At 42.0% G+C, this 25,716-nt stretch overlaps 1 protein-coding gene across 1 annotated transcript; it reads right to left on the minus strand.

Moving 5' to 3' along the window:
- Positions 1–1,607: 1,607 nt before the first annotated feature.
- On the minus strand, positions 1,608–22,066 carry kdm7aa (lysine (K)-specific demethylase 7Aa). The gene is made up of 18 exons (XM_070853553.1): positions 21,969–22,066; positions 14,749–14,834; positions 14,155–14,272; positions 13,147–13,307; positions 10,742–10,883; positions 10,041–10,227; positions 9,405–9,567; positions 7,771–7,858; positions 7,534–7,640; positions 6,997–7,088; positions 6,712–6,798; positions 5,709–5,960; positions 5,454–5,578; positions 4,809–4,963; positions 4,586–4,680; positions 3,752–3,912; positions 3,248–3,642; positions 1,608–2,764 (listed from the first exon to the last, which is right to left on the minus strand). The coding sequence occupies exons 1-18, from the start codon at positions 22,064–22,066 to the stop codon at positions 2,676–2,678; spliced, it is 2,601 nt and encodes an 866-aa protein (XP_070709654.1). The 3' UTR covers positions 1,608–2,675.
- Between the last annotated feature and the right edge of the window lie 3,650 nt (positions 22,067–25,716).

Below are 25,716 nucleotides of genomic sequence, written 5' to 3' on the forward strand. Positions count from 1 at the left end.
TATGACATGAATGTCTACACGTCGTTAGATTGGGCTGGAAAAAAGTACATATGTTATTTCATTAGTTTTATTTACACGCAATTTTTGAAATGCAGAAACAAAATGCAACGCATTAACAGTGTCACAGTTAGCCAGTGTTTTGTATATTTTAAATCATAAGCCATTTAAATCTGGAAAAAACCATTGCAAGAACCAACGCACATAACACAAATGCCGAGAGCTGCATATTAAACCAAAAGGGACAGATCGTGTACGATGAATACTACAGCGTATAACAAACCCTGCCTGCGGGCCAGCTCTGCTTTCAATGACTTGACATGCAAAGAGTTGAGAAGGTTAAAGTGTAGTGTAAGAAAAGAGGAAATCAGTCTGGCAAAGTGATTAACACTCATTTTGTAAAGTTGGTTCTGTGTTGGGATCATGTGAAACACCTCGTCGGGGCTGAATAATTGATCACACAGTCGCTCGCGGGTCATGTGCGCTACAAGTCAACCTGAGCAAAGCTTTCAAAGTGTCGCGCTGTTCGCCGAGTGGTCTTAAAGCTACTTGGCAACAGTTAGCCTGGTTGGGTGTCATTTACATGGGTGAAATGTCTCGTAGAGTCAACTTACCAAAGGTGTCTGTGTAACACTGGGCTCAAAGTGTGTTAAGAAGCAAAGGGGGACAAAACCAAATCCATGTTAACAGAAGTTGTAAAAGGTAGCCTACAGGTACAATGGCGGACTGCTCAAAGCACAGCTTGTCATTACAACTTGAAAACCACAACCATGAAACTACTTTTTTAACAATGAAAAACAAAACTCAGCAACTCAGAAGCACGAGGTGAATCTTAAAGTCTTAAGCGAGTGCTGAGTGCGTCCTGTCTGCATCCATGACGTGGCTGGTGGTTAATCGAAGGTTATGTCCATGGCATCATTCCCTGAGAGTGAAGAACTGCGCGCCCCGAGCATAAACACACACCTCACATCAGCACTGGTATCATTATTTTACAAAAAGGAAAAAAAAAAAAAAAAATCTCACTCATCCCATTGAAGTTCCTCAGACGTTCACTTCTTCTGAATGCATCGACTACTTTGGATCGACCACAGTGGCTCAGAATACTTGTAGTTTTTGTTTTTTTTGCTAAATGATAAGTGGCACTAGTTGAAAAAGCTCAGGTGTGGATATGGAAGTTGTCGTCTCAACCTAACCTAGTTTCTATTCGCACATAGCCCAACACGTCTGGCTACAGGGAGGAGAGGAAACCAGAACCGACAAGAATCAACACAGAATCTATTCAAGTGGGGGGAAGGAGGGGAGAAGAGTGACTGAATGGAAGGTAGAAAAAAAAAAAAGATTTGTAGGTAAATTGCTACTCAACAGATGATCACATGAACTCTAAAACATCCACATTTACAAAAAGTATGTTAAAGATAAAAAAAAAAAAAAACACCTATTAAAGAAACATCCCTCAGAATAGCCGAGGTTTTAGGGTCAAAATATAATAAAAATCATTATCTCTTTCAATTAATAAATACATCATTCAGAATCCATAAAAATAACACATTAAAAAAATCAACATCACAGATAAAACGAGAAATAAATTAAGCAGGATATCATGCGAGTCATTTTGTCATCTTCGGTTGTCTTTTTTTTTTTTTTAGACCGAGCAAGCGACTCGTAATTCCTATTTTAAACTAATTCAGAGAGGCAGCACTTTGGGCCACTTTAGCCCAAACAGCTCAGAGACACAGACCTCCCCCCCTTAATTATCAACATAGTGCAGAGTCGAGAGAGCATTTTGCACAAATTTGTGCAAGTCTGTACTGCACTGATTGAGATTTTCCTCCAAATCAGAAGAATCGGGGGTGGAGGATCGCGCCCAAAGTGCTGCCTCTCGCTCTGTCCTCTCCTCAAAGTCATTATTGCTGGTGTGATTGAGATAAAGGAGAAAAAGTGGGAGGAGGGGGGGAGGGCTGGAAGGGGGCAAGCTTGAGTAGAGAAAACAAACAATAAGCACCATTTTGAAATTTCAGTTCTCCTCCGTAGCACCTCGGTGTCCCTCAGGGAAAAAAAAAAGACCCTGCAGGAGATCATCTGCTCCTCCGTCCTGTTCACTCTGTCGCAGGTAGCCATGAAGCAAGAGGAGGTCGTGGGGAGGGGAGGGGAGGGGAGAAGGGGGGGGGGGGTTCAGCAGAGAGAGGAGATATTAGTGAATGTGATGCAGGTGATCTTGGCATCAGAAGCAGTAGATGTCTTGCTGCTCTGCGGCGAAGCAAGCATTTTAGTTTGTTCGTTTGGTAGACCTCGTACATCTCCTCTGTCCGTTTAAATGCCCGCAGGAGCTTCAGTCCACATTTCCCTGCAGCAGGAAGTGTCGTAGCATGCTCGTCTGCTCCGCCTCCCGTAGCTCCTTTCTGCTCTGTCCTTAGTGTGCTTGTGGTGAAGTCGTGCACTTGCTTATTTCAAATCCAATACCCTGTCTCCTAAGCATGCACAGTGAGCGTGTGTGTGTGTTTTTTTTTTTTTTATCGTGTCAAGATTCGTTCAGATACGGTCGTCTCCAGGCAGTGTGTTTGTTGTTTTGTTTTTTGCCCATTTCTACAGCACAAAAGTGTCTGGCAACAAATACACAAATGGTTCTTTTTTTTTCTTCAAGAATACATCCCCACTCGTCATTTTGAAGATTTGGAGTGTTACACAAAGACTCGACTGTGTCGGTTGAGTTTCAGGATCTTCCCCAGTCTCTGCTTGGCTGTGGCCATTCCTTTTTTGGGTCGCTTGCCTAAAAAAATAATAAAAGAAAAGAAATAAAAGCACACAGCATGTTAGCAGCACTGATTCATTGGGGCTAGGGCTGCAACTAACATAAAATACATTACATAAGATGTTGGTTCCTGAAATTGTACACAAATAAAACCATACAAAAATACAACACTACATATTTAAATGTAAGTCTAAATCATTTAAATATAGCAAAGCAAATGTTCACGTTTTAGAAGTGAGAACTTATTTTAGTAACACTTTAAGCTTAAATGACTAAAATTAAGAAGTTGATCATCAGAATTGTGGCAGTAATTTCTGTCAAATGACTAATCGATTGTTTACAGATGGCCTCAGATTTACAAATGTGAAATGTGTATCATCTGTAAATTGCAATTTTTTCACATTGCCACAGACAATCACATCTTCTTTTCCTCGCTCATTAAAATATAGAGAATCTCTCAACTTTATGCCGACAGGAAGTAAAATAATCTCATGTCCAAACCTTTCGTGGCCTGATTGCTGATAGGTGGGGGGTTGGGGGCGTGCCTCTTGGAGGGGTGCAGCGGAGGAGACATGGAGGGGTCACAGTACTGGTAGTCCGTCTCTGGGCTGCTGCCGTGGCTCTGGCTGAGGGGGCTGGGCAGCCCCTGATTGTCCCAGGCCTCGCTGCTGTTGCCCTGGCTGTCCATCGGGCTCTTGTCCCCCTGCAGTCGGTGCTGGTGCTGGTGCTGGTGCTGCGCCGCCTCCCTCTGCTCCAGCGGCGAACACTGGCCGGGGCTGGACCACCAGGGCTCCTGGGGCGAGGCTACCTTCTCCGGCTTGGAGGAGCACAGCAGGCCGGCCATAGACAGCATCCCCTGAATGGCCTCTTCTGTGCTGGGTGAGGTAGGACGTTCTCTGTAGGAGGCACACAGGACTCGATCACTTACTACCTCTACATGCACATTAAAATAATACACATGACAGCTCTGAGGCCATTTTAAACATCTTTGCACATGTTTCTCACCGTTTGAGTGGTTTGTGTTTGTGCCTGAGTTTCTGGCCAGACTGGTCCAGCTCTATGGTGTGCCCTGAGCCTTTCTGCTGAGATGAGCCCGTCTCCTCCTCTTCCTCCGGGGAGCTCTCTGAGTCCTCATCAGTAGAGGACGACAACGCTGACGATTTACGCTACATCGGCAAAGCAATATTAATGTTAGAAAAGGCTGCATCAGTAATCACAGAGTTGAAAAGTCAGTTTAATTGATTTGGAACTCCTGTGCAGCCCACTGAGGTGCTGCCGGTTGTATTTCTAATTATTGGACTTGACATAATGCATTCATGCGTTACTGTCCAGCTCCAAATGTTTAATTATGGTCTACAGACTGATTTATGTATTCTATGCACTGTATATATAGCTATTAACCCCACCCCAATGTAGTATAAACATGTCCTGTATGATATTTGTTACATCCATAATCTCTTAATTATTTCTCTGCACACTTATTAACAGCTTCAACAACTTTTTTGATTCTAAATTAGTGTTATAATTATGTTAAACATTGTGCATTTACAGAAATATTTACTAATGTGCACTTTCCCTGATGAATTAACAAATACATAAATAAAAATAGGTAAACAAAATCAATAATCAGTTTAGAACCTTATCATGACAAAGAAATTCAGCCTTCAAACACATTCGATTATGGAGTTATGATCAGACTTCATCTGATTCATCTCAGTAAGTTGGAGCCACTCGTGCTTCAGTGTTGAGAACATAGTGTGAAGCTGTTAGAAGGCTCGTCCTGACTTTCCCTCTCTTTCACAGAGTGTAATATAAGATGGTGTGACGTATCAGATTTACCTCTGTGGAAGACTCGCTGTCTGAATCCATGTCCGACACACTGGAGTGTCCTGAGACTTCTTCCCTGAGTTCAGTCTTCACCCTCACCAGACCCCCTGGGGTAACACAGGAACACTCCATGAGCTCAAAACGCTGACAAGGAACACTTGATCTCCAACTCTGCTAAAATATGTTTAATAATAATAATAATAATGATAATAATGAGCAGCCACTGGTGACTTACTGAGGAGTGTGGATTTCTCATCTGTGCTGTACTGCTCGTCACTTTCATGCGTCCTCTCCAACTTAATCTCCACACAACTCTTTGGTGGGCCTTGGCAAACAGGTGACTGTTCACCCTCTGTCTTTACCGGGCTGCTGCCTGGCCGCCTCATATCTCTGCAAACACAAAGGCACAAGTTTGAATGATGAAACAATTTAATTTTGCCATTAAATACATGCATGTTGACTGTAGAGTAGAAAGATTCACATTCTGTGTCCCTTGATTGACTTCCCTGTTGCATTGTTTCCAAAGTAAAAACCAATGTCATGTCATTTATTATTGTTGAATTTGCTATATTTATCATTTGATAAACTCTGATGGATTTTCTCACTGTGTTCGGGATCAGCTGTTTTTTAGAAAGCTGGACGGATTTTACATCTGCACAGAATTGCAACTCTTCTTCAGGTCTTTCTAAATTAGCCTATTATTTCAGTCTTTATGAACATTTATTGTGCGTTTATTATTTATTTATTGTGTGTTAAATGCACATAAATGAAACAAATCTTCCAAGCTTAGGGTGACTGACTCAGTGCGAATGACCGCTGAGCCTTAAATAATGAGAAGCAAAAGCATTGCTGTGTTGACCAAAGAAAAGTGAGCTCTCACCTGATAATTCTGCCGTTGACCAGCATGAGCCGTAGGTGGTTGTCATCTAAAGACTCTGCAGCAGCAGCTGATGCAGTTGACACTTTGTTGAGCTTCCCATGAACCTTGGCACAGAACGCCGCATCCTGAGTAGTACAGACAGGCAGTAATTAAATACAACCCATTACATCTTTTAGTCCACATACACGTTTACATTTTCTTGTAAGTTTTTTGTGAGCTACCACCAGCAAACAGTGGCTGCTCCTAGACTCTCACCTCCTCCAGCGGTCCCACCTCCAGCCTCTTCAGCACCTCCCTGGTGTGCTGCTCTAAGATGTCCAGGTTGGAGGGCACTCTGGGGCCCTGTCGCTGCTGCTCCCTCAGCCGCCTGGCAGCCCTTCTCGCCCGCCGGGCCTGGCACAGCTTCTCCAGTGTGGAGCGAGTGGCCGGGCAGCCATTTGATCCAGATGAGACTCCACAGCCACTTCCCTGAGATTTCACTGGCTTGCTACCACTGACTGGTTCCTCCTGGTGATGAAAATAGCAAAAACACATCCTGGAGTCAAGCATCTACCAAATAATTTACAGGTTCACAAGTTCATGAATTGCCTGCAAGAAAATGCTGCCCACAGTGAACCCATTTTTTAATAGTTTTCTTTCTTTCCTTTTTGTTATTTTGTTTTCTAAAGTTGCCTCATAAACAGAGTTCTCACAAGTTCAAAAAATTGCTCCATGGGAAAAAGAAGCACAGATAATGTACTGTGCTGATAAAGTTTCCACAGCACAGTTAATTTCTTTTTCCATGTGGAGGGAAATTTGCAGGTGATGTGCAACATGTGATGTGCAACATGTCATCCAACTTGTCTTAACACACAGGGTAGGGTAGTTCACCCTCAACATTATCTGAAGAAAGCCGTTAGTGGTCACCACATCTGTGTGCAGGTACGTCATTGTTTTACTTGTGCTTATTGCTACCTAGCAGCTGCATAAAATATATGACCGTGTATGTGGCTTCTGATGTTAGACACTGCTAAATAAAGGACATAATTGAGAAGAACATTTTCCAGAGTACCATGATGGTATTTGATTACATCCATGAGTGAAAGTGTTTGAGGTCTGACTGTCCTGAATTTGTTTCTTGAAAAACAAGCTGCAGCTTTTTGTAGCATGTTTATGGTGAAGTTAAAAGCAGTTTCAGTTCAGGGCCTGACATCAACACCTGCATTAAGTTTAAAGGTCCAGTCTTCTCCTATAAGCTTTGCTCCTGGGCCCTCCTTACCTCCAGGTAGCGGATTTCCTTTGTCAGCTCTTTAATGAGATGGTTCGGCCTGATATGATCTGGTACCTCACTGGTGGGCTCAGTCACCTGCAAAGCCACAACAGACCACATTCAGACAGGAGCAGTGGACAGAAAGAAGTCTGTTGTTGGCCAGTGACACACATCCAGGAGATAACAAACAGCAGTGACGTCCCCGACTGTAACAATGACCATCTGAACTGTAGATATTTGAGGCAGAGTCAGGTGCATGGAGACGACTGTGAGAACACTGTGGCCCACTCTCACCTCTCTTTTCAACCAGGTCCTCAGTGCACTGATTAAAGCCTTGACTCCCTCCACTAGGTAGGTTGGTGGCGGACAGTTGTCCTCTCGTAGCTCTGAGACAGGAAAAAAAAAAGAAGAAAAATTATATGACATTAAACTGACTTAATAATTTACAACTGATTAAATGTTAAAACTATCTTAAGAAGATTTAAGTCAGTTTGCACTGTAACTTCTAAAGCTGATACATATTATTTAGACAGTGGTGAGCAGCAGTAACCTTCAGAGCTGAACTTTGGTCCTTTTTTTTTTTTTTTTACTATTGTCTCGGCCTAGTAAAAGCCAAGCACCTCTAAATTGTGTGATTTTTAGTTTTTCATATCATTATTTTCAGCTGTAATTGCAACTTAAATTCCATCGTTCAGACTATACTCATTTGAACAGATGCTCTTATCAACCATTAGCGTTACATTTACAGTCTGATATCCGATATGTAAATCTTCTTAAATCTACTATTACATCTTGTCATCTCTGTGGTTCGTGTATATTTCTATTTCTCACCTTTTAGCGTTTCCAAGAGGTTCTTAGCCACATACCAACAGATAGCCTCGAAGTACGGAAACTTAAAGAGGTCTGGGGTTTTCAGACGACGCTCCATTTCATAACACCTACAAACCAACAGGTGAAATACCAAATAGTCTAGTGATGCATTAACAAATACAAAAGCAAAGGTATATCTTGGTTGCATTTAAAAAGCATACATAACCAAGTCATTCTTGTATTATCTGAGATGTTTACCTGAGCTGCATGCCAATGTTGAGGTTGTGAAGGAAGTTCCCTCCAAACGCCATGCAATCCTGAGAGGTGAGAACAGCATGGATCCAGCCTGTAGGGGGCGCCACAGGACAGATTTTCACACAACTCACCCACAGGCCGACTACATACAATAACATACTTAGTGAGGACACCTAAATTGACACCTCAAAACTAGGCACTTCAAATATGTGTAAGTTAGAGGGATCTGCATGAATACATGTGGATATTTACAGCAGTGATACGTTTGCCCTTGCAGAAAGTGCACATATACCAAATTTGTTATTCTCCTACTGTCAAGACTTAAAAAAAAACATAAAACAGTAAAGTTTGTCTCTCACAACGACGTGTTTCCCCCTCAAATAATCAGTGCTCTTTACACGGCACAAAGTGAGAGAAAGCAGAGCCTTTGGGGGGGGGGGGTGTAAGTCTGATAGACAGGTCTGATAATGCACTGGTTGACTGACCTACTGTGCTCTCTGACCCCCACTTAATTCCCACCTCTCCACACCCTCCCTCTGCCAAAAGCACTTTTTTACAATGCCGCTTCAGCCTGCTGAGAAAGCATTGCTAGAAGACTGATTGAGGACGTCCAGCAGTTGATGGGCTGAACTGAGCTTTGTCTGTCTGGGTGCATGGAGAGAGCAAGGGAACTCTATCGGCTTAAAAAGTCTATTGAGAGACTGATGGATGGATGGATAATTGTATGACTGAAGACATTAGCTTCACTTCTGGCAAAGAAAGCATGTCATATTCAGTTAGTGACATTAAACACAAACATCTTTTTAGTTTCTTTTAATTTACGACAACAGGACTGCTACTTAAAGGAATGTAGAGGGGAAAGCTGTGATCTGCATTGCAACTTTCATCATATTACATAATAGCACTGTTTTTCTTCATTTTTCCATTGTAATTATGATAATTAAGAACTGTTTTGGTTGTTGCTCAGGAGGAAATTCCCTCTCTGTTATTTTCCTTTGGCAATGATAGAGGACCTTCAAGAGGCCTGTATTTTCCTGGCAGGAGCCATGGGAAGCATGATTATTTTAGCTTTTGAATGCGTGTGAAAAGACAAACAAATCCAGCCAACAGGTCAGCTGAGTTGGTGCAGAGCAGTTAGTCGGGATCCAGCAATAATGTGACACAGACAGTCGTGTGTTTGAGTGTTTGAAATGTACAGTGCTTGGAAACCACAAAGTAGGTGATCATTTGAGTTTATTTTCTTGCCTTTAATGTCATCTGTAAAGTACTTCGAACTGCTCTGTTGTTGAAAGGTGTTATACCAATAACTTGCCTTATCTAAGACTGCTGTACGAGGTTCCTTTTTTACATCCCATCTCTACCTGTTTGTCATTATTCATTTCATACTGTTAATTTGCAGCCCAACACCAGTAATATTCATGATCAGTTATTTCTTCATGAGCACTTACTGACACCAGAGTACATAAATAGACTTAAGAAGCAGTTAAGTGCTGTCAGTCACCGGAACATGATTCTACATGTGTGAAAGCATCCTAAAAGTCAGCAATAAAGCTCCTTTGGCTGTCAAGATTAATGGTGTCACAAGAAAACGCTCAAATAAACTTCACACAAGCATAAATATAAACATAAAAACAGACCTGTGGGGATGAGCAGGGTGGTTCCTTGGGGAACAACACACTTGTAACACTTGTCCACTTTGTCCCCAAAGAACACTTCACTCTGATTGGGCGAGGAGCTCCATGACTCGTATAGTGCAAGGTTGGCAGGAGTGGGCTTGATCAAGTAGAAGATCTTCTCACCCTAGAAGGCAGATGAAGAGGAGTTTGACATAACAGTCACCACATTTCAATGACACTTACATGATGCGAATGCTTGATCATTGCAGCTGTGGCGATGCTGCTGTTACAAACAACACCCACAAACGTCCGCCCACGGACACCTTAAAATTAATGTCAACTTTAGTTTATGGAAGAGGGAGAGGGAGATCATCAATACAGGCACAGCAGTGCTGTCCCTGGAGCTGCCTGATGAATAGATGCGATGTGAGAAGTGGGGTGACCTTTCAGCAAGTGCTAGCCAATCAGCCATGACTGCCTGCCCTAAATACCTCAGTACATACAAATAAGATGAAAATCACTGAGCTTGACAAATGAAAGGGTAGTATGGTCTTACATTCAACAACAAACAAGGACTTAAGGTGGGCTGGAACAAATCATTGTACATTTTTGCCTGATTTCCAAACGCATTCAGTCCTTTTTCATGCACACACTTACCCAGAGAACATGGTACCAGACGGAGGTGCCTCCGAAGTCTATGTGGAAATCTGTGTAGCTGTCCTTGACCCCCATGAGGCAGTACTTCTGCACAAAGGGCTTGGGGAAGAAGGAGTCGTCCGGCCAGTAGTTCTCTACCCAGGACATCTTCTGAGCCACGTCAGGAACCTCCACCAACTCCGACATCCTTAAGAGGTGGTTGGAGCGAGGCAAAAAGTGAAACGAAAGGGAAGGTTAGAGTTAAATACAATACTGACAGCTGGGTTGATTCAATATTTTGAAGCAAAATGAAAACAAGACTCAGACATCATGATTAACATGCTTCTTATGAGTTTGTTTAATGTACTATCAGCTGATGTATTGTTATTTGTCATCTTTTCAAATTCCCAAATACCAATATCAGGAATCTGTCAAAGAATTCCTGTATCAGTCAGGTTTAGTCACCATGTGACTGATCTGAAATGCAGACATGGGAAATTATGTTTTACTGATTAGAAGTTGCAAGAAATAACCTTCTTTTGCATAAAAGTTCAACCAAGTTTGGATTTGCCAGCATATTTGCCAGACAGCCAGTGCTGGTTTATTTCAGTATTTTCAGATATGTGACATGGCTGACTGTACTGTTATTGCTTATTATGAATCTGTGCTTATTGAAGCTTATCCTTTAGCCCACAGAGCGAGCAGACTGGAGAATAGCTTACTTAGTGTCAGAGAACTCCAGGCTGATGAGGTTGAGGACCTTGGGTCGATGCGGCTTGGTGAAATACTTGATAAACTCGCTGAGCTTCATCTTGCTGTCCGCCTGCCGTGCCACATCTATCACATCGATGACTTTGTCGCCACCTAGATGGGAGATATGTTCCGTTAAGTCCACATGTGGTCAAAACTTATTGAGGGAAAAATATCTTCAACTTTTTAATTGGTTGCTGAGTGGGTGTGGGGTTCACTGGGGTCAGTGTCCTGTTGGCATTTCCATGTGCTTTTAGAGCTCAAGCCCCTTAGGGAAACTGGCACCAATATGGCAGTGTGTGTGTGTGGGGGGTGTACAGTGGCGGCAAGTGAGACAATCTGTCAATCTGTCCAGACCACCAGTCCCCGAGGAGGGGAAGTGGGTGGAGGTGAGAAGGCCACTGCATTTGACGCCTATGTGTGCGTGGGAGACGTCGAGTATAGAGGGAAATGCATGTATAGATGTGAGAAAGAGAGCGTGCACATGCTTCGTGTGGTGGGTTTGCGCCGAAGAGACAAAAAACAGATGCTTGTAAGGATAAGAAAAAAGAAGCCAGAGCAGAGACACATAGCACACAGCTAACAGTTGGGACACTACAAATCACACTTGGGTGACACATGGGGCCGGAAGTAGGCCTGGGGTGTACTGTGTGTAGCAGACAGCTGGTTGTTGTATTTTGCCCACACCCCTCCCACTCAGCTTTTTTATTACCCCTTTGCAGTGTTCTTGCCCCCGCCCCGCCACACACACAGTCACACACACACCTCTGAAGGCCCAGCTGGCCAGCGTCCGATGACAGAGAACAGCTGGAGTAAAGGCAGTCAGTCACACAGTGAGAAACAAAGCTGCCTGGAAACCACACAACCCCGTGCTCAAAGACCAGCATCACAAACTCAAACACCAGCTTTAACGCTCAAAATCCACAATATTGAACCATCTTGAGACCCACTTGAGCTGCCCGACATCCTGCTGTAATCACAATGATATATTACAACACCCAGTAATGTTAAAGAGGTCATTAATTGAGGTAATTGTTGCAAATATGTCTCTGTCAACACACTACTGTCTTGTAACTGCATTCATTTAAATCGGTTAAAGAAAATGTTTTCCCTCTCCATATTCCTTAATTGGCACTATTGCATATTCTACTTCTTGACTACTGCTTACTGTATTTATTTTTTGTATGATATACAATAAAATGTGACCTCTGCACTCTGTAAGCATAGTTAGTGCATAGTTTGCTCACATAGCATTTTCTACACAAACCTTATGGGAAAAGTGTGTTATTTTTCTGTGCTTCTTCAAAGCCAGTTTCACAATCCCACAGATGTGTATTGTCGGACTAAAATGATTAAGTATAATTTGGGGTCAGGTCAACATTTAAATCCAGTGTTTCTACACATTCTGCTCTGATTTTCCTCTTCATCTGACACATGTTCAGCAGCAGGGGCTGGGGCAGCCTGTGTTTTGGCCGCTGCAAACATTTAATCACTCCAGGCAGAGAGTAGATAGATACGAATGTACCTTTAAAGATACAACTCACTGCTGTAAGGCATCTAATAAAGTAACATTCTGACTTTTCCTTAAGGTTTGCATAGGGACCAAATCCTGGTGTAATGAACTGAGCATTTAACCAACACATCTGATATATCTATATTATGTTCAGGGTCTCTATTGTACCAATCTTCAGTACAAGTTGTGTTTATGGACCTCCATCATAAGATTTCCACTGGGCCTAATCATTGGCCACACACTAAGTTGGCTTCACAACCGTTTAGACCCTGGTGAGACACAGAAAACATCAGTGTTCACTCCTGTTGTCCAATTGTCTTCCAAGAAATGTAACTTGACACTCAGTCCCTGGTCACAACACCTGTGCCTTGGCCTAATGCTCAATAGGGCATGGGAGAGAGAGAGATAAAGTGAGGGCGGGAGTCTGTAATCTGAACTTAATGATAAAAACACTGTTGGGCTTGGTAATGGGATTGTAATAGGAGCTGGGAAGTGGCAGGCTGCCTCAATAAGGAAGCATAGTGGTCATATAGAGGGTACTGAAAGCTTAGACGTCACTCATTTAGAACTCATTCAGCTGTCGCCTGATGCCTGATAAGTGGGTTAAAACCCCATGAACCTGCAAACCTGTTCATATTGACACACAGATGGCGCCTGCTCAGCGATGGCCACTTAGCTGGCTGGTGTTGGGTGGTTTCATTAGCTTTTAAGCAGGCTGAGGCTACTGTGTATTCCAATCACAGCACCCACATCCTTCCCAAAGGATAAACACTAATGTGTTATTGTGAATTCGATACAGCTGACAACAGCTAACAACTGTTCCACACTGCAGAATAAAGCCGCATCATTATTAAGTGTCCTTACCCACATACTGCTCCACATCTTTGACAGAGAAAGTAGGGGCTGGGAGTTTGAGTCCCAGGTCCTCCATCTCTGTGACCGCTATGGGGTAGCTGAAGCCGTGTCTCTCCAGGTATCTGGGGGTCACCAGCTCGCCCTTCATCCGCATCAGAATCTCTTCGCCACTGGAACAAGATCATAATAAGTTCAGTTAACTTGATCCATTGCCAATTTATTGACACAGTCTCAGAGTCATGATATTTTAGATGAGTGACATCTGATTACTTCAAGATGATTTTTATGTTGATATTGAAAGTAACAGCAGTTCGGATCTAAGGTCTAAGATTTATAGGTTTATGTTAAGGTGTTATTGTGTAACTTCAGAGCCTACACACTTAGCCACAATAACTGCACTGTAGACTACACCACAGCAAAGATATGCCTCAAAAATGTAACTACACATCAGGGTTACAACGACAACATAGAAACCGAGATGGCACTAGCTGTGATTCGTTGGATTGGGCTGCTCTTTTCTGTAACAATTTTTCAATGTCGGTGAAAATTGCTAATAGAGAAAAGAAGATTAAATAAGATGAAGAAAGCCTCGATAATCTGCTGCTTTTCAGTAACACAAATATAGCAAAACCTTCTCCACTGCAAACCATCTGCTCGCCACAGTCGTTGCTCTCTATCACAGTGAACACAAGAATGGAGGGAGCACTAGCACAGCCCATGGTCACCAAATCTAAATCACTGAGTGTAAACAGTTACTTTGAGGAACATAGTTAAATCACAGTGCGGCCTAATCATATACAATACATCTGTCTAGTGTTGTGGAGCCGTCAGCCGGTTAATTCTGATGCTGAACTACACATATGGCAGGACTGTCGTTACATTAGGTGTAAAACCAGCTGTGTTAGGAACTCTTTATCTGGGTAAACAGATATGAACGAGGCTTGACACTTGGTGGTTGGGTTGACAAGTGAGACATTTTATAAGCATACACGTGCATGTGTCCAAACTGGTATTTACCTGGTGAAGGTTCTGCTTTGGAGCTCCTTGATAAACATTGAGGTCCCAGCCTGCACCGGCTTCGATCCATCGTCTGGCTCTGTGTAATCATGCCTGTGCCAGTTGTTGCGCTTTTTCACTGCAACATACAGAGAAGGCTGAGGTTCACAGGACTGTTTAGTTTTCAGTTTGTCCCTTTTGACATGTCCGCTTGTTTTTCCAAGAAAGTGGTAAATTATGCACGTCACCATTTTTTATAAGGACGTGAACTCACTACTCAACCCCTGTGCTGGAAGACTGGAGATGGAGGGACTTGTTCAGTCAAAGTGGAGGGCTTACAACACCATTCAATTAGCCTGTTAATGTCTGCCCTCTGGGCTAACCGAGGTTACCCAGCCCCCACCCCCAAAGAAAAAAAAGCGGACTTGAGTAACACTGCAGAGAGTGGCCCTTTTCCCTTGGGACCAGTTCAACATACAGAGACGGGGGTGGGAGAGGAAAACTGAATGGGAAGACGGTCAGAGAAACAAATGTAGGGTAGAGAATCAGAGAATAGTTTCTGAGGAATGAGATAACATGTCGCTAATGCTGCTGATGACAAATAGCAGTACTCACTCAGGGAGGGTCCATGTACGACATCACAGTTGGGACAGTGGTAAACATCGATATCCACAGCATGATGCTCCTCCACCTGCACACAGCTGGAGATGGATAGGAGATACAATTAGAACGGGTTCACACTTTCTCAGACATGTTTAAACATGAGTTAGAATCTCTGACTGGCCTGACCATAAAATCCTGAGCCTAAAACATGATTTAGAGTCTTGATTAAAATTGTGGACACCACCGAGTTCTTTGTCTGACCGTGACAAGTTGGAACAGCTAAATCACACCCAATTTACTGTCAAACTGACCAGAGGGGATGTTATAGATTTGGGATAAACAAACACAGAGAGGTACAGTTTGGGTCTAGAAAATGACCTTTGCTCTGATCTATTTTTCCAACAACTGCAGCCTCACTGGTTTCTGAGACAGGAAGCAGGACATCACATTTCAAAGCCTCTGCACAATAATAATGCAAGTGCACCAGTGTCGCCTGGGCCCTGGTTAATGTTGCGTTTACATCATATCGTTTAGACCATGTTTTTGAGCAACAAAGTCAGAAAAGCTGCTTGCATCAGCCTACAAGTTGTAATTCATTCATTCAATTCAATTAAACATCTCAAGCCACAAGAAAAGTCAGCAAAGCAGTTACATCTAAGAATCCAATATCAACACCGCTACAATTGATTCAGCTCATTTTAATGGAGCTATACACAATTTGTTTTATCTGGTTTTAACTATTACTAATCTGCACCAAATACATAACACTGCAAAAGTATTGTATCCAAATTATGTAATTACCAGGCAAGCATTGCACTTGTACAGATAGCAGGGTTTATTGTGGTCTTGTTGCAGATCTGCAACAGTGTCACTAATACCATTACCCCCGACTGTCCTGCAACAGCTAAACCACAGGCACCGACACACATGCATTCCTCTGTTGCATACCAGAGCAGCATGGGTGGAAGAGCAACCAAGTTGCCAGTCAGCCTGAATGGACACCAAGGTCTATTTAGAGTTGGAAAAACTGCAAGCTGCATGTTTGTCTGACACAAGCATGTTCACAGGTCATTTTTATGGTTATGTGATGTGAGGGAGAGGTCAAACACAAAAGAGCCCCTGTACTCAACATGGACCATGCTGCTTGTCATCTTAATGTGTTGTGTCAGATCTAAGCACAATGACTACATTTTATAAGATCATATTGTATGTCCCCACTTGACCTGGAGATATCAATTAAATGTCTTTTTCTGATACTCCTGCAATCTTTTCCATTTCTTTACTTTGCTCAAAACTCCTGCATCTATAAACGGGCTGATCTAGTCATAAACGTGTAGTTCAGAAAATCTGATTCGAAGCCAGTTAAGAGACACATTTAGTGCATCCAGACAAAAAAAACCCTTCAGTACATCACCAAGCTACAAATTTACTAATCAGACTTTTCCCATGACTGCTAATATAATTACTCCACTTCCACTGCTCGTTTTCAATTTCGGCTAATTAAGAAACATGCCGCTAAGCCCCATTAGCACTGTGACAGCTGACCCGAGGAAGGAATCACGCCATGCAATCCATAGCAAAACTGCAAGCACGCTGGTATTGAAACTTAAAATGTGCCATCTTCAAAACATCACTCCTTCCCCTGTGACTGGCTTTGGTCTGACATAGGGTACCATTAGGTGTAAATGATGTATTTGTTGCCGTTTTAAAAGGCGAACGCCTGCAGGAGGAATGGAGCTATAATCACAGCCTGCTATCAGCTTTGATCTACAAGAAATTGCAGGAAACTGTAAAGGAAATAAAGCAGAGGGCCATTAACTCATCAGGAAGTGGTGAGCTCGTGTGAATGCTTGCCCCAATCACCCTGGTGCACTAACAGGATATCAACAGTAGCAGCCTCTCCCCAGTTTAACACATACAACCTTTTGCCATTATTGCTTGCACTGAAAACATTTACTTGTCTGCATTGCAAATGCTGTTTTCGACAAGCACATGTAGCCAAACTGTCAAGATTTCTACCAAGTTAGGTGAAAGTGCCATAACATGTATTTAGTTGACACAATTGTCGTGAACTTTTCTCAGCTACTGATGATATAATCGATTTGCCATTAAGTTGGCCCAAGTTACGTTTTGCCTCTAACATCCATAGAAAAAACTCTATATAAAAGGAAATGCAAAACAAAAGAAGCTCCAAGAATGGCTCCTGCTCCTGCACGTGAGCAAGCGGATGACCAACAATAACACTGTTCAGTGCTTGGCTGTAGTATTAAGCTTAGGTCATGTATCAGGAATCTTGGTTCAAACATGTGGCCTGTTCACTGGGGGAAAGCATGAGTCACAGTCTCTGCCGCCGGGCTGTGTCGAGATGTGCGAGGGCAGCGTGTGCACAGCAGAGGTGACTTTGTTGTCCTAATCGCACTTGGTACCTAAATGTAATAGCACAGTGTGAAATCAGGGCACTGTGCCACATACGCTGGCCTGACTCAGCTTATGTGTCACCTGGAAAGATTACTACTTAACAAGGCACCCAAGCTTGTGAAACTCTGCGGACTTGAGATAGAGAAATTATAAGGGGGGAGGAAACTCAGCTGAGGAAAGAGAGCAAAGTATTTCCTCCTGCCTTGCTCAGACTTGAATATGTATTGCATCATCGCAAAGCTGGCGAGTGTGCAAAACAGCTCTTGAACCAATGTGAACCTTATTTGCTTGGGGAGCAATCAGAGCAGGGATTGGACTAGAGACAACTGAAGTGATGTCATCTTAATATTTAATGAGAAAGTGTTATCATGTGTTGTAGGACAACAACAGAGCGTATTGTGACAGAAGGTGATAGAGAGTACAGTCAATACACGCCACAAAGATGAAAACAAAAGCTCGCCTTCAAACTGGGGGAGGGGGGGGGTTCTGTGACGGCACTGCTGCAGATTACTAAGCAAAACATCCCTTCCTGAATGAGAGGAGATGTGTGTACTTGGCTAAGACCCTGCCATCAACAGTCCCTCTCCCTCCACTTCCTCTCATCAAGGGCCTCCTTCCTGTGTGACTGAGAGGGCTTATTCATTAGTCCATGCACTGTGAGGGGTTCATTGTCCTCAATGATCGGTGCGGGGACACAAAGGCTGGAGGCGGGCATCACCATTATTTTAAGCTCTAAATAACCGCTCTGCATGGGGTGGCGACACGCCTACATTAGGGAGCTGGCAGATCCCTAATGGATGGGTGGTAGAGACGGAGATAGAGAGGAGATGAGGGCAGTTAAACACACCTGGCTATCTTTATCTACCCCAGAGGAGCACCTGACTCTTCCGGCCCTTTTACTAATGCACTCAGCCAAAGCTTACATAAACAGTGCCGGACTTGGACAGCAGTAAGAGCCACTGAGCCCTGACAGATGGATAGGGATCTGTCATTTTGGACTTACTGGTTAAATCATTTTAGCTCGCAAAGCATAAAAAAGACCCAACATCCCTGCAGTGGTTACAGCTTGAGGGAGACCGCGGGCCTCTCTGTAGTCAGCTGGTAAACAACAAAAGAGGATCACTTTGTTGTTTATGGGGCATCGGGGAGCCCCGGGGAGTTTTGACAACTTAATTGTTTTTGGTGTAGGTTGAGTTGCCTTGAGGCTTCAAGCACACAGGTTCTGCCTTCACAAATGTCTTCAACGTGGTTGTGTTAAGGTCCCCAGTGCCCTTGTAAAACCTACAAAGTCAGTCTTGTAACTGTCTGCTGCTGAAATACATCAGCTAACAAACTCAGACTGGACTGACTTGTGGATGCAATCCTCTCTTTTCACTTGCTAATTAACACTTTTTACTAATATATCACAAATTACTACTTATGGTTCTGAACATGACTACAAAGTAAACTTCTAATGACAGTAATCCTAATGAAATATGAATTTCTTTGCAGAAGTGCTACATGTTTAATATCATAATTCAATCTGACTGGTAATCAATACATGAGGCTGTTGAATCCTAATCAACATTGATCAGGCTAAAAGTAATGCAGTTTTCCTGCCCACAAGAGATAACCCTGCTAATGAATGTAAACATAGCTTTTAACAGGAGCTATGAAGCGGTTCTTTACTTTGGCCAATTAACTTATCAGACACCTAAACAGATGACCTGAAACATCTCTTTCATGGACAACAGTGGTGAAACAAGAAGAATCCTTCCACTGGTCCATCCATCCACTTAGCGTAAACACTAAAAAGACACTCTGTAGAGGCTATCCATCTCTCTTTAGTGTGCTCACACCCTGTGCGACATTGACGAATTGTGCATTGAACTTGGCTAGCTGGAGTACCAATCAATCACTCCCTCTGTCCGACAGAGCCCTGCTGGTCTATCATCACCCCCACCGTCCGTACCTAAATCAGACAACGGGCTGACCGGAGCGCCAGACACCTACCCTGTGCCTGGGGTAAAACCCTGTGATCTGATTTGACGCAGTGAGGATTTCCAGCACGCTTATATCCACAGTGTTGACGTAAATTGGCATCTTGGAAACAATCCTTTTAAAAGAAGCAGGTCTTGTAATTAGGTGAGGCTCTAAATGGTAAATAACACAGTTCAAACTAACATCTATAATGTAAACCACAGGCAGTAGTAGTGGGTTTTGGTGCCTGAGGCATTCAGGATAAATCCGGGTCACATGAAGACAGAGGATAGGGAGAAAACCCTGAATCAACTCTTGCTCTAATCAATGATTTTTGGATAGTTTTATAGCTTCAACAGATTTTTGGGAAGTAATGAAAGAAAGCCATGATTTAACCATATTTAAATTTAGTAAAGATTGAAATTGGAATAGAATACATAATGACTGGTATAATAAAAGCTTACATCTACCCTATGTGTGACTATGTTTTAGTGATACGCTGATCCATTTTCAAATTCAATAGTTGAATCCATGTCAGGAGAGAAAAACTTCCCATAAACAAGTTCCTGATAGACCAGGGAAATGTACCTGTATAATGTAGGCATTGTGACATAAGACTAGACTCGGAGGGGTCATGTGTGCCAATATGGGTGTCTACACATGCAAGCATTCGAGAGCACCATATGTGGACAAAACGCACGTACTTTTTACTTTCCATTTACCTCACTGATCACGACTCCGACACAGACACAGATAAACCACTCAGTGTTCGGTTTACCATACCAAAGTCCTCATCCCATTAGAGTCCTGGGCTGCATTGTGTACTGAGATGCTGAGAGATACAGGTGACGGAAAACAGGACACTCTCCAGAAACTGAGGCAGCGAAACAAAGTCCCCCACACAAACACAAACAGCTCCTCAGCGAGCACACTGACAAACATGCACCAGGAGGTTGAGCTCCTCTCCTTTCCACTCCATCGGCGTGCCACCATCTAAAGCCAGAGAATATCCCTTTCCTTCTGGCCAGCCTCGTGGGAAAGAGGCAGGAAATGTGGTTGTTTTTGGAGCTCTGCTCTGTGTTTGTGAGACTATCTGCTTATTAGTCATCAATGGGGGAAGCTCCAACATTTGTTCCTTTTCTTGCTGGCACATGACACGCAGCCAGTCTTTTTTGGCTCTGTTGCGCCACAAATTCTGGCCGCCGAGTTTTTTGGCAGTGCACTTAATGTGGTTACGCAATGGCTTCCGTCATTTCAACACGAGCAAAAACAGATTATTGTATTCATAAACAGTTGCTGTGGAGATGCGCCCACACAGGCTGATTCAAAGGGCTGGAGAATGGGGCATGTGTAACTTTTATCTAAGTTGGCCACTTAGAGTCACATAGATAAAAACCGACAGTTGCACAGTCAGGCCTTGCTGGTTATCTGTGTCTGACAAATAAGATACAATTTGACAACAGTTATAATATATGTTCTTGATACCTATGGGGAAATCTTGTTATCTTCCTTCTCTGAGGATCAGAGCACAAGGTGAGCTGCACACACATCTGATAGCGGGGTTGAACCTGCTCATCCAAGCAAAAATACTTTACCCCAAAACAGAGCCGAATTCTCTTGACACCAAAGCGTAGGTGCTGTGTATGCTGCAATATTGGCTGTGGACTAAAGCACAAACGACTGAAACCTGACATTTTAGGCCAAGCATGCTCTGACAAAAGGATTTTATTACACAACAATAAAATTCCCATTATGATTTTGGCAGCCAGAATCCAACCACCCACTCAAAGAATGATAAAATCATTAAAACTGGATCTATAACACCACTGGCCCATTTATAACCAGAAATGGTAATAGGACATTTATAAGAAGAGAAAATAGGACAAAAAAAAAAACTACCATATGCAGTTCAGGGACATGTGGCTGCCTGGTACCTTTAAATAATTCCCCTGTTAACCACTAGGGGTCCCCTGCCATGTGCCTTCTCTGCCTGAAAGGGGGATTTAAATTTCTCAAGCTGTCAATCAAAAGCCCGACCATAACAAGCTCCTTGTTCTCTTCCATTTGCTTTCTAATAAAGTAAACAACTAAAACCACACCAAAATACAAGAAAACTCTTGTTGCATTCAAAGCTTGAAAATCTGTTATATTTTTGAATATGACTTAACACGGTACAACAATGACCTACTGACTGTGTGCAGGCAAACAGAAGTTGCTTGTGAAATTAGGCTTATGTAAACCACTTTAACGTACATGTAAAATGTTGCCTCTGCCTTGAATGACCTAACTTGATGAGCCAGATTGCGAGCTTGAATCCAAACACTGGCACACACCGACTGGTCCAACTGGCTCTTGATCAGTTGAATCACAGTAAAATCGGTATTAAACTTCTATCTGAAGTAACCACAAGGACCTGGTAAACAGGAGGCCTCAGCATGTCACGCAAATGACCCCGCAAAGCGTTGGATCACTCAGGCTGACTGACACAGTTCGGCATCCTGATAGATCCGCATATTAGTAGATTTAAACTATTTGCTATGGGCTCTATTCAACTCATTAGCGTTGGTTATAAACATAGTAACATAGACCGGGGACATGTTGTATGTTTACATCCCATTGGCGGAACAACTGAGTGAATTCAAGCCTAATTCAGGAAAAGAAACGCCACTTTCTTTCGTAAAGTCGCGTCAATAGACGGTTTAAAACCCCCGTCGCCCACCGCTAGCGCTAGCAAGCTAAGTTACGTTAGCTACCAGGCAACACCGCTCACAGAACCGTCGCCTTTCTTTAAGAAACAATCAGTGTTTGTCACTTCTAACGAACCGCATCTCTAAAAGACACTGTAACCTACTTACCTGCCGTGAAACCAGTCTTTACAGATGTCGCACTCGATCATAAACCGGCTCACATCGTAGGGCTGCCGGCAGACACAGTATAGCGGGGCCGCCGCCATCTTCCTACTGTCCCCAAACAACGCAGGAATGAAGCGGGGCGGGGATTTAACCCACCGTCCGGAAATAACCGAGGGGAGAGCCGAGCGCACCCGAGAGCCTCCATTCTAGGCAATCCCACCTCTGACGTCAGTTTCCAAATTATTCATTTCCATCTGGTTGTGTGGGCACACCAACAATGGACACAAACTTTTTCCGACAAAGGAATGACATAATTATATTATTTTGGGCATTTTGTCAGTATTACGCAATCTAAGCTCTGTGCTCAGCACAATCAGGTAATTTCTACACTAAATAAAATAAAATGGTAAGCCTCATAGGCCTTAATTATACACCATATAGAGAATATTATATATCATATAGTATATTATTGTTTCAGTTAGCATCATGTGAATCAAGAAGTACTTTAAAAAATTTATTCATTTAACCCATTCAGCTTAATTTATTATTGCAAACTCATGAAGATCCTTTAAGAGGTTTATTTTAAATTGTTGTCCAGGACCTAAAATCTTCACAAAATATACCAATATGACCAGTATTCATGACTGCATTGATGCACAGGCATTTAAAATTAACTATTTGATGTAATAATGAGGCCATAATAAGCAATGCTTTAATTATTCACATTTTATTCAATATCTCTTTAAATTCAATTTAGAAGACAAAATTGTACAAAAATACATCAAATGTTGTCAAACCATGTGTAAGAAGTGTTTAAGCTGTCTGAAACTTTCATTGAATACCTACTACCAAATGTGCAGCATCAGCACTAACTTATCAGTAACCTATAAACGCTGCTGATATGATACAAAGACAAAAAAAAAATGTTAATTGTGTTACAGAATCCAAAGCTGCTGTATCAGCAGAATATTTGCACAGTTGCAGAGTTTATCTTCCTCATGTTCTCACGCTTCTTTCTAGCAAGGAACTTGTTCTTCTGATAATATTCTTAACCAATGGCAGACACACTGCAGAACAGCATAAAAACCAAAACACAATATCCACCCCTGGTATGTCTCCATGGAGCGTGTCTGACATGCCCTACGTGCTTGTGTGGTGAATAGCAATGGGACCACCGACCCACAGCTTGATCTGTGAGCTGACAGCACCCATCCCCCCACACGCCCATCTGTGCTGCTCTGCATAGGCAAGCAGGCTTGCTGCATGCAGACACTCATGCACTCACTGCACAGCAGACACATGGGACTCACCCAGTTCATCTGCAGATATCACTCTGAATTGTGTGTTTTGTTTTTTTTTTTCTTTGGTGCGTCCTCAGCCTGCAGCAAGATGTAAACGTCTCCTTTGTCCTCAGGGTGATAATAGCAGCCTGCATCACTTGGTTGTAGTAGATCATTATCATGTCATCACACTGGGTTTTCTCTCTTGTCAGCTCAGTGTGTGCTGTGAAACTTCATGTCTGGCGTGCAGACCCAGCACATGGCTGTAAACACTTCTCCTAGAAGTTAATTAGCCCTTTCAGGTGGAGGTCACTGCTTCTGAAGATGTGTAAGTGTCGCTGCTGATGAATGGCCATGAACAACTCTAACACTTATTATGTGAATCCTGTGACCACGAAGAGGCCAGTTTAGATTTCCTGAAAAAAAGATCATCAGTAGTGCCTTATTGGATTGGTTGATGGACCAGTGTTACAACATGTAATGCCCCATTTGCAAATAACATTAAAACTACAACAAAAGAAAGAAAACTGACTTTCATTTCAAAATATGAAAGTTAACTGTAAGTCATCTAAATACAGTTCTGCTGTGTTGGCTTTGGGGTTTAAGGCAAACAAAAGCTATAAAAGTATTTTTTTTTTCACCTTGTGTGCCTTTATTCATACATCAGAGTGCATACAGTCTAACAGTATCAAGCACTACTGTCCAACATGAACTTCTGACCAAATGTGTCACATGAGACAATAGAAACAAAAGATCAGGTCAGTGAAAACTGAGAATATAAATAGTCTGTGATAGTTTGTATTTGCAAATATTTTTAAAAAAGCAGATCAGATATTGACGGGTCTGTGCTAGATATTTTCTTCAGATACCAGGCTATTACATCGCAATCAAATAAGTTTCATCAGTATGTTGTTATAATTGTATTGTGTATGGAATAGTGATTAAACCAAATTTTTTGATCATATAAACTTATTTAATAACCTTTTTGCTTACCTTTTTGTCTTTCTTTAGTCAAGTGTAAATCTGCAAAGCAACCAAAAAGGAAATGTAACCAGTGATGGAGGACAAACTTCAGGTAAAAGTACTAATGAAACACTGTGAAATATACTGTGTTACAAGTCTGGCATTAAAATTCTACTGAAGCAAAAGTAGTTAAAGTAGCAGTATTCAGTGCACAAAAATGCCCCCAATGTCATATGTTACTGTTAGTATATATTATGTAATTAGCTTATTATTAGGCTACTTATTATTAGTCAAGCATTAATGTGAGAGCACTAACAAACAAACAAACAGTAGTTCAAACCTCAAAATGATTAACAAAAGAAAAATATTAAAATAATTAGATGAAAAATGTGCAAATCCTTACATTAGATAAACTGGAAACATTAATTTTTTGGGTCATTTTTGCTTAGAAAATAACTCAACTTTTGTCGATTTAACCGACTAATCATTGCAGCTGCACTTATATGTACTGCTGGGTATTTTAATTCATAACAAAACATATCTGATATGATATTTATATTAATATATTCTGTGTACAAAAGTCTTTATAAAGTAGCCAAAGCTGTCAGATAAATGTAGAGAAGTAAAAAGTACAATACTTAAATAAAAAGTGTCACGACAAGAAAAGACTCCAATAAAACACATGTACTTAAGTGCAGTACTTGAGTAAATGTACTTACATTCCACTACCTCCACTCTAATATCAAACTACCTCATTTACCTGCTCATGACAGACAGGGGGGGGGGGACCTCAGCATCAAAGCGCCACCTCCTGGCTGAATAGCGTCATTGTTCGCTGCGCGTTCACGCTTGTGTAGGGCGCGCACGCTTTGCACTCACCGACGTCACGACGAATTAAAAACACGGAAGTAGCGAAGCCGCCCCCCTGTGTGTCAGTCAGTTAGCATCATGGATGTGTCAAGGTGCAGAAAAACGCAGATATTATTCAAACTGCAGTTATAACTTATCGATTTAACATCTGATTAGATGATAGAAGAGGTAAGATGAATGATTATTGAATATGTCTAGGGAGACGGTCGGTAGATCAGTGTTAATACCATTTTGTCATACTCAGTATTTAATCTTCTGTCGTGTCTGATGATGTTTATAACATTTTTATATTACTATGTTATATAAGGGGCATTTACTGTGGTGTTTGGTGCGCATGATATATTCGGCCTGTCTGATCAAACAATATATTAAGGCTTAGAAATCAATATCAACATCATTAATGTGATATAATAATATTATTGACAACCTAAAATGTGTAAAATATCATATTCATTCGTTATTTTTAATGGACATAAAATGCACGTCTGTTTGAAATAAATTCTCTAAAAAAGAGAAGATTATATATTTTCAGTTTGAATTTATTTCTAATTTATTTTAAGATATTTATTAAAATAAATAAATGAATACTGCATGTTTTATTTATCTTATATGATGTGATTTGTGTTAATTCCTTTGAA

This window comes from Pempheris klunzingeri, chromosome 22, assembly GCF_042242105.1.
Source record: "Pempheris klunzingeri isolate RE-2024b chromosome 22, fPemKlu1.hap1, whole genome shotgun sequence".
NCBI classification, from domain to species: domain Eukaryota; kingdom Metazoa; phylum Chordata; class Actinopteri; order Acropomatiformes; family Pempheridae; genus Pempheris; species Pempheris klunzingeri.